The 10,230-nt window shown below is 33.6% G+C and overlaps 1 protein-coding gene across 2 annotated transcripts; it reads left to right on the top strand.

Annotated features, from left to right (window-relative positions):
* Positions 1 to 2,377: 2,377 nt before the first annotated feature.
* LOC106759268 lies at positions 2,378 to 10,002 on the top strand. Of its 2 annotated transcripts, XM_022779715.1 has the most exons (19): positions 2,378 to 3,101; positions 3,138 to 3,761; positions 3,855 to 3,941; positions 4,030 to 4,243; positions 4,366 to 4,471; positions 4,826 to 5,080; positions 5,222 to 5,303; positions 5,393 to 5,452; positions 5,549 to 5,601; positions 6,017 to 6,183; positions 7,143 to 7,353; positions 7,689 to 7,743; positions 7,838 to 7,894; positions 7,981 to 8,229; positions 8,748 to 8,812; positions 8,915 to 8,971; positions 9,059 to 9,152; positions 9,237 to 9,377; positions 9,468 to 10,002. In XM_022779715.1, the coding sequence occupies exons 1-19, from the start codon at positions 2,679 to 2,681 to the stop codon at positions 9,546 to 9,548; spliced, it is 3,081 nt and encodes a 1,026-aa protein (XP_022635436.1). In that variant the 5' UTR covers positions 2,378 to 2,678; the 3' UTR covers positions 9,549 to 10,002. The 2 variants fall into 2 exon arrangements, with proteins under 2 accessions (XP_022635436.1, XP_014497843.1); XM_014642357.2 differs by having other exon boundaries at positions 2,378 to 3,761.
* The last annotated feature ends 228 nt before the right edge of the window (positions 10,003 to 10,230 follow it).

The raw sequence follows: 10,230 nt of genomic DNA, 5'->3' as shown, positions 1-10,230 counted from the left end.
GTCGCTCCTTTTCCGTGCCTCTTGCAATGACTCCTTGTCCGTGTCTCTTGCATCGACAATCATTTTCCGCCCTCGTTAGTGTCCATATGTCACATGAAAAAGATTTAAACTTGACACCATGTACACATCCCTCACATGCTCGTAACCGATTATGAGTTCTTCGTCTTTTTCTACATATGGTGGAATCGATTCCACCTCTATTGGAGCCGAATACAGGAGTCAAATATGGCATGCCTCGTTTTGAATGATAACAGAGGAATAAAATTGATTTTTCAGAGAGAATCACTACAAATGTCTTCCCATCAATGAAGATGAAACAAGCTTTCCATCTGCAAATATCCTCCCTTCTATCTCTTTAAATTCGTTCGAACTAATATGAATAGTCACTCAAATTCGTCCTCCAAAATAACCTTGAACAATATTATCCTTTCAAGTATGAATACAATATTAATATTTATAAGTTTACTTTGTTTTAAAATTTTCTAACTGTTTAATTATTTTTAATTTATTATTACTTAATTGTGATTTATCGTATACCTTATATATTGAGTGTCTCATCTTATGTTTTAGTACTAGCTTATGTGTCTTCTATAGTCTACTACTATATTAGCCCACATAACTAAAACATCCTAACTGAGAGTCATATGGTAAGTAATGTAAAAAAAATTCCTTTATTTTGTTTTTCAAAAAATAAAATAAAAAATATCATGAGAATTAGAATTCCAATTTTCTAAGAGATTTATGACATCCACTATTAATGATAATTCAACTCTAATTCATGTCATGCGATGAAAGAATGTATTTTTTTCATAAAAAGATATTATTTTGAAAAAATTAAAAATTTTGTAACATAATTTAGAATAACATTTGTTATTACTATAATTGTTTATAGAAAAGATGGATAAAAAATAAAAAGATAAATTTAAAATTTTACAACATCATTATCATTGTTCTTCTTCTTATTATTATAAACATTTTCTATTATATTATTTTATTTTTCAAAAAACCAACAATAACAAATTTAATTTTAAATTTTTAAACACATTACAAAAGAAATCATATATTATTTTTTATTTGAGTACTTCTCTTAAATAATTAATATTTCAACTCAATATTTTTAATTAATTATCTTAATTTACTTTTCAATAATTTCAATTTTAGTTTTCAAATTTATTTTTACTTTTCCTACCTATTTTAGAAAAAAAAAAGAAAACCATAAACAAATCCATTTAAAGAAATAATAATTCAATAAGTCTATTTAAATATTTTTTCCTAAAGAAATTATTTTAGGAAAAAAAACTCCACTTTCTCTGTTTTATTATTCTTAAAAGAAAGTAAAATAATATTAGGGTTAAATGTGTTTTTAGTCCATATACTTTGGGGCCATTTTGGTTTTAGTCCTTCTTTCAAACTAAGGTACAATTTAGTCATTCAATTCTAGGTTTTAGTCCTTTTTACCAATTTTTTTTACTATTTCACACATTTTTGTTTCAATATTAATTAAAAAACGTGCTTGATACCTTAATTTGAACGAGAGATTAAAACCAAAATCGAATAAAAACATATTTAACTCATAATATTATTATACACAAAATGCGTTTTTCACTTTTCACAAACAACATAAGGATATTTCAACAATAAAATGTATCACTATTTCATTGGTTGATATATTTGAATTTAACTAATAACAAACTATCATATAATCTGTAAAAAGATTATCAAAATTGTTAAAAATACATTTTCCAAATATTTTTTGGTAAAAAAAGTTATAACCACTATCAATATTTATTAAATAATAATTAAAATATTGGCTGGCTGAATTCTGTTTAACTAAATTAAAATATAAATTAATTAGTTTTCTACATTAAAATTAAAGAAACAATACTCAACAATACAAATTATTTATATAATAAAAATATTCGCTATCATCTTTTTATTATCATACAATACATAATTCATATTTCAAAAAGATTTATTTGTTATAATTTTTAATTTTATGAAATAAATACATTTTTTATGCAACTTAGTAACTGAAATAGTAATTTATCATACATCTTTTAATGTCGTAATTTATTTCATAATCAATTGATATAAACCTTTTCACTATATATCGATAGAAAAATTTTACTATCCTTTTGCTGAATAAAAACGACTAGTAATATTTAGGTGAGATTTCTTTCGCAGAGAAGATTCAAATTTAAAAGTTATATATATATATATATATATATAATAATATAATATGTAGCATAGAATAATCTTAACAACTGCAGCTGATGATTGGTAACTGTGAAGGATAGGCCGCAAAAAAATTCAAAATTGGTCAAATAATGTATTTAAATTTATGGAAGGTATAAATGAGATAGCAGAAACTGGAATATCACGAAACACAAGGCCAAATGGAAAATCAAAATCTGGAGAAATGGTATCGCGATCATCGCAGGGTTAGTTTGGGCATTGGAGAAAACATTAACATCTCTTCTGCGTCTTTCTCTCCCTTGACCCTCAAATCCCAAATTATTCACTCTTACCCTTTTTTCTCCAAACCCTAACTTTCCTTTTCCAACCCAATCCTCTCGTTCAAACTTCCCCATTCGCATGTGCAATCCGCACACTTTCTCGGATCTTCCATAAATTTTCGGGTATTGTTCACCCTTTTCTGCTGCTAATAGCTTCAATCAATGGCCAAGGGCACCGATTCCGACGAGTTCGTGTTGCTTTCTAGGGTCCGGACTGGTCTCAAGAGGGAGTTCGCGTTCGCAATGAAGGCCCAATCTGAGATCTGCGGCGCTTCTCTGGGCCGAACGCGGGCCAGCAAGAACCGGCCTGACCCTCCTGTTCAGACTGCATCTGCCCGGAAACGGTCCAGGAAGACCGTCGAGCCGAAAACGTCGGAGGACGTCTTGAGCGAGGAAGAGGCTAAGAGCGACGTGGTGGATCTTCAGAGCGATGATGAGCCGAAGAATAATCACGCGGGAGAGTCAGAGTCTGCGGCAATGTTGGTTTGTGAAGAGGAAACGAAGAGTGATGTGGCCATTGAAAATATTGTGGGCGAAGAGGAGCCGAAGGTGTTGGAAACTGTTATCTGCGAAGAGGAGCCAAAGGTGTTGGAAACTGTTATCTGCGAAGAGGAGCCGAAGGTGTTGGAAACTGTTATCTGCGAAGAGGAGCCGAAGNTGTTGGAAACTGTTATNTGNGAAGAGGAGCCGAAGGTGTTGGAAACTGTTATCAGCGAGGAGGAACCGAAGGCGTTAGAAATTGTCGTGGGCGAAGAGGAACCGAAGGTGTTTGATAGTGGTGTCAATGAGGAGGAGCCTGTTGTGGCTGAGACGTTGAAGGAAGAGGTTGTGGATGAGACGGCACAACCTCTTGGCGAAATTAATGAGGAATCGGAGAAGAGTGTTTCGGGAGATAAGGTACCTATTGGGGAAACCCTTGTTTTGGAGAATGATGATGATAAGGGGAAGAAGTATAAGAAGAGAACGAAAAAGTGGATTGAGAGGCTTCCGACTGTGAGAAGGTTTACGCGGTCGGCATTGAAGGAAAAACCCGAGGAAGCAAATGACGAGAAAAATGTTGGTGCGGTTGGAGTTGATGATGTTATTAAGAGGGAATCAGAAACTGAGGCTTCGGTGTTAATGACCACTCCTATTTCGGGAAGATTTTCGAATTCTAGGTTGAGGAAATTTCCTTCCAAGTTGAAGGATCTTCTGGCTACGGGCATTCTTGACGGATTGACAGTGAGGTACATGAAAGGATCAAAGGTATATAATCTTTACTTCTTTAAATGATGGATTTTGTATGTCTGTATTTAAGACTTTCTGCTTGATGTTTGAGTTTGTTTGACGACTTTTTAGGCTCGAAAGAATGGAGAAACAGCGCTTCAAGGAGTGATTCGAAACTCTGGGATTCTGTGCTTTTGTGAGAGTTGCATGGGGATTGAGGTGAGTTATACGAAAATTCTTTTTAGTCCAGTGTCTTACAGATTATGGTTGTAATTTGTGCTTTTTATTTGGTTCTTTGTGGAAATAGGTGGTCACGCCCACTGTGTTTGAGCTGCATGCTGGCAGTGCAAATAAACGTCCCCCGGAGTATATTTACATGGATTGTGGGAATGGTGGAAATAACCTCCGTGATGTCATGAATGCCTGCTGCGATTTGCCATTGGAGTCAATGGAGGAAGCCGTCCAAAAACTACTTGGTGGCTTCACTATGAACAAATCTTCGATCTGTTTACACTGCCGAGGTTTGAAATGCATATACTTCTTGATTTCTCTCTCTTGATTATCCCAATGTGTTTGCAGCATTGCATACTTATTTCCAGGCCATGTAACAACTGATATTGATGTCTTTCGGTGTCTATTTTAGGAGCATGCAAGGGTGTGTCAAAGCTCTTATGCGATTGTTGCTTAGCAAGTCCCCCTCAAATAGCCACAGCAAGTAGCATAAAGATTTCATCACCGGTTCAATCAAGGTATCACTTAATTTTTTGTTTTATAAACGTAATGGCTGCTTGATTTTACATTATAAGGATGAGAAATGAGAATTTAGGATAAATATGATAACATTTTCCTTCCTTTAAAGTGATGAATAATTTCTAAGTTTAAAACTTATCAACCGTTTTACCATCCTGTCTTATTCCTTATTAATAAATGGACAGGCTATTATAGTGTAGGATGACTAGTTATTTTGTTTAATGTCACTTTCACTTTCACACGTATGTTTCTGTAAGAGACTATGTAATGTGCGTTGTGATAGTAATATTATCAAAGTTCACCGAATGTATTGCATATGATTATTTAATGCATGCACATCCTATCTATCTCAGATCACCAGAGCCAGTAATGGTTCAAAAATCACTAGACAATGAGATGCAGTCAAATTCATTAGACAATGGAGTGCAACCAGACTCGCTAAATAATTGCTTGGCGCCAAACTCATTAATCAATGAGATGAAGCCAAATTTGTTACATAGTGGGATGAAGCTTAATTCATCAAACAGTGTGATGAAGCCAAATTCATTAAAGAATGGGATGAAGCACAGTGCATCTCGTGGTAAGAGTCAGGGAAGACTAACTAGGAAGTAAGTGCATTTGTAAATCACTTTTCTAAACATTTACTTCACTTAAAATTTAGAATTGCTTATATGTACATGTTTTAATATACCTGTGATTTGGACTTATCAAGGATTTAATTCATGTATTTTTTTTTTTAATATTTGAAGGGATCTGCGCTTGCATAAGTTGGTATTTGAAGGAGATGTTTTGCCTGATGGAACTGAAGTAGCCTACTATGCTCATGGAAAGGTAGCTTTGATTAAGATTGGTTCTGTTTTTTTTTTTCCTATTGTTTTTTTGGGTTTAATCTGCTTATTGTACTCTTGTTTTGTGGTCAGAAACTGTTGGTTGGTTACAAAAAGGGATATGGAATATTTTGTACCTGCTGCAACAGTGAGGTGCTTTTCCTTGTTATATGTTATATAGTGCCACATATTAGGCTATGATAGATATTTAACACCTGTACGTTTTTGTAAAAAAAATTGGTTGAGCAGGTCAGTGCTTCTCAGTTTGAAGCTCATGCTGGTTGGGCATCTCGACGAAAGCCGTGAGTTCTTGTTTAACTTTTATTGTTGGATGCAGGGTGCACATGCATTGTTTATCTAAATTTGCATTAATATGCTCATCATGAGTTTTATTTGTTGTCTTGTTCATTAAATGAGTTTAAATTGTTATTGGATGCAATTATAGTGTGTGCCTGCGTTTTCTATCTAGATTTGTGTTAAATTGCTCAGCTCAATGTATTTGTTTTGGGCCCTATAAGTATTTTCTAGCTCTAGTACAGTATGTAAAATAAAATTAGATTAACAGATTAAGTATTTGTGAGGAAAATTATTTGTTACCATGTTATCATTTTTGAGGAAAAGAAGAGAAGAAACTTAATCACTTTCACTTGATGGAGAGTGTTTTCAACAGTTGACTGTCGTCATTTCCTTGTTTAAAATTGTGTTATTGTGTTGCAGTTACCTGCACATTTACACATCTAATGGAATCTCACTCCATGAGTTGTCCATCTCTTTATCAAAAGACCGGAGATTTTCCAACAATGATAATGATGATCTCTGCATCATATGTGAAGATGGAGGGGATCTTTTGTGTTGTGATGGATGCCCTAGAGCTTTTCACATAGGTGAAACGTTGTTTGCCTTTTACTGTACTAATCTATTCTTTATTGACATGTGTTCCTTTACGCTCTCCTCGAACAGAGGTATAATACATCCAGGAGTTAAATTTTAAACTAAACAAGAAACTAGATACGGAAACTGAACCAGCTTTGATGTATTGAAAAAATGTCAGTAATGGTATCTTGCCAGCCAAAACTATTAAGTGAAATGTAGGGAAGCTTCTTTAAAAGAATGTATAGGACCTGTATAGAATTTCTCTGGGTTGTTGGGTGCATATGGGGCACAAAAGGCCATAATGATTAGAAATCATACCATTATTTAACTGTTTTTAGGATATTTTTGCACCCAACAATCTTTAGAAAATTCTGTAATAACACTTTTAAAGTGATTGTAAGCTCTTAAATAAATTCTTCAGTGTGGATTTATTTTATAATCAAAATCAATAGGAAAATTTGTTATTTTAAGTCCGCTTTTTAATTTTATTTGTCAACTTACTTTAGGAAAACCAATGTTATGTATCTGAACTGACATTTGAGCTATGGAGATCCATTTTTTATTTTTATTTTTATGGTGATCCTTCATTGTATGCCATCTGTAAGACACTCTTTAAGCACTTTCTAGTGCTTTTAGCATGCCATTTCTTGACTGAGGAATTGGACAATCTTGTCTCCCTCCTGAAAAAAAATTCCAGTTTTATTTTATCAAAATATATGCGAAAATCATTTTCAAAATTAATTTTTTATGTAAGATTTTCTTTATGGATAGTGTTGCACCTCTGGGAATTATGGAGATTTTTTTTTTTTCTTTTTCTTTAATGAAATTGTTGGCAGTGATGGTGGAATTTAATTCGTGGTATCCTTTTTTGTTTAATTGGAGAGTAATTCTTTTGCTCAGCAATTTGATCTTGATGCTAGTGTTTATAGTCATTGTTATGACGGGCTCTTTTAAAATTTTACAATTTCAGACTGTGTCCCTTTGCCATGCATTCCCAGTGGTACTTGGTATTGTAAGTATTGCCAGAATGTTTTCCAGAAAGATAGGCAGGGGCAACATAATAAGAATGCTCTGGCAGCTGGAAGGATTGAAGGCACTGATATTTTGGAACAGATGAACCCAAGATGTATTCGTGTTGTCAGAACTGTAGAAGTTGACCATGGTGGATGTGCCTTGTGCAGGTAACACTGCTATATATTTATTTATTGGTAGGTAGTGTAGTGACCCAAGTTATAATATAATGAAATTATTACTGCCATGGCTTCTCTTTGGTGTCGTTTTAGGCCTTCACTAGTCAACTGAAAGCTTGCCAATGTAACACTAGGCTCATTTATTAGTTGGTGTGGTGAACTCACGTTGGGAATTTTTTCCCAGGCCATTTGAAATCCTTCTTTTGTATTGAATACTTCGTTCTGTTTCTTTAATATTTGTTAGTTTCTATACATGTGATTCAATACTCTAGCATTGACACATTATTCTTTTGCCTTCCTTCCTCCTGCTTTGATGCAATGTACAGTCGTCACAATTTCAGTAAAAGCTTTGGTCCTCGGACAGTAATTATTTGTGATCAGGTATTTGCTTTTTCTGTGTTTTAGATAGCCAGGTCTTAATGACAAGTTTCTTTATATCATATGTTTTTAAGTTCTGATAGGAGTGTTCTTGCAGTGTGAGAAAGAATATCATGTTGGATGCTTGAAGGATCATAATATGCAGAACCTTGAGGTACTGTTGTTCTTTATTGATTTTGCACTCTAATTGAGAATTCGTCTTGTAATAAGTACATTTTTTTAACGGATATTAATTTACAGGAATTGCCTGAGGGGAATTGGTTTTGTGGCACATCTTGCAATCAAATTCATTCTGCTCTGGCAGATTTAGCAGCTTGCGGGGAAAAGAGTGTCCCAGAGTCCCTTCTAAGTTTGATAAAAAAGAAGCACGAAGAGAAAAGTATAGACATTCAAGGTGACCTTGATGTTAAATGGAGGGTTATAAATTGGAAGCTAGATGATTCTGTCGAAAATAGGAAAAGGCTTTCAAAGGCTGTTGCTATCTTCCATGTGAGTATATAAAGATTAATCTTTATTTCGTTTTCTATTCCTTCTCTATTTATAAGATCTTCTCGACTGATACATACTCTTTAAGAAAGTGAGTTAAATTGGTTGAAAATAATAAGTTGATCAATAATTAGTATTGTTGTTATTGTCATATTTAAATCTAAAGTATTTGAGTGAGACTTTCATAGTAATTATATTCTTAAATCAGATTACTTATAGAGACTTATGTCATTCGTTTCAAATATCTATTATATTTTTGGTAAACACCTCAATAAATTAATGCTATTTTAGGAAATAAAGATTAATGCATTATTCAGCTACGAAGGGTTTTTTTGAAAAGTTATGACAATTTCTGAAAAGGATCTTGTAAATATGTATAGAAGGAGAACTTTTTATCAGTTACTTTGTTTAGTATAGAAATTGTGGTATATTTTTCATTTATATTTTGAAGACGACATTTATTTTATGTCAAGTTTGATGGATGTGCAATTTTAGTTAGTTTGAATCTTGTTTTTGTACAGGAAAGGTTTGATCCTATAGTTGATTCAACATCGGGCCGAGATTTCATTCCGACAATGTTGTTTGGGTAAGCCTTGTATATTTTGTGTATTCTATATTTATTTATTTATTTATATATTATGTATATGTAGGATGTGAATGAATTTTCTTATTTGTTTCATTTCCTCAGAAGGAACATTCGGGGTCAAGACTTTAGTGGGATGTACTGTGCAGTGCTTACTGTCAAGTAAGTATATCACGTTAGCATGGTTTATGTGGGTTGCAAATCTGGTTGGATCTGTTACTTACTAAGTATATTTTTATTGTTTTGCAGTGGAGATATTGTGTGCGCTGGAGTATTTCGTGTCTTTGGGTCAGAAATTGCTGAGCTTCCATTGGTGGCAACAACTTCTGATCAACAAGGACAGGTTATCTAGTTTTTTTACTTTAGTGACAAGGATTTCTGCGAATGTCAGGAAATATTCTAACTAAAAACGTTTTTTTTTTTCCAGGGTTATTTTCAGTGTCTATTTTCTTGTATCGAGACATTACTTGGTTCTTTGAATGTGAAAAACCTTGTCCTACCAGCTGCCGATGAAGCTGAATCGATATGGACCGGTAAATTTGGGTTTACAAAGCTAGCTCAAGATGAGGTATGTGTTAACTTCATCTTACGTTCAGTGTAGATTCTCGATGGTTTGCACTCATTATGTATGGACTACTAATTTCTGCTGTGGTTACAGATAAACAAGTATAAGAAATTTTATCGCATGATGATATTTCAAGGGACGTCGGTGTTACATAAGCCTGTTCCTGCGCTCTGAATTTTGTGTAAAGTTTTTGGTGGAACAATATGCTGTAGACTTTTTTTCTTGGTTGCTGCTTTGCTGGCTGCAGATCAAACGATTAGCATGTACAGGGATCTGCCTTTTTTGGTGTACAGAAGAAATACTGACAACCACCTCTAGCTGTTATAATTTGTTTTCGTAGCAAAGGAATGAAAGGAGGTTAGAGTTGAAAATAGAGGAAGCTAGGTCAAGGGATTTTGTGAAGCTAGCCAAAATTTTGGTTTATGTTATAAAATTCATTTATTACTGGCCATACTGGTTTTAACCTCCTTTTTTTTATTAATTAGTCAAGTTATTTTGCTTTCTGCCATGTATCTTTCAGTCAGAGATGTATTTCCGGGTATCATTAATGTAAATTCCCTTGGTTGGTTCACGCACTAGAATGGGAATTTTAATTGACTGAGAAGTTTAAACTTTGCATTTGATTAAATGTTCGTAGTCTGCAATTAATATAAATTATTGTTGACAAGTTTATATAAACAATTTGCTAATGCAAACCAAAGGCTTTGGAATCTTACTCTTTTTAATTCAAATTGTAATATGAAAAATCTCTCATCCCCGTTGTTTGCTCAAGGGCATTTCGTTAGTATAAATAATATGCACGGACAGACGGAAGATGATATTTTGACACCAATTTTTGACATTATTTTGACATTGC

This window comes from Vigna radiata, chromosome 4 (genome assembly GCF_000741045.1).
Source record: "Vigna radiata var. radiata cultivar VC1973A chromosome 4, Vradiata_ver6, whole genome shotgun sequence".
Taxonomy (NCBI): Eukaryota; Viridiplantae; Streptophyta; class Magnoliopsida; order Fabales; family Fabaceae; genus Vigna; species Vigna radiata.
The sequence above is the reverse complement of the archived record's forward strand: the minus strand, read 5'-3'. Positions and strand labels throughout refer to the sequence as shown.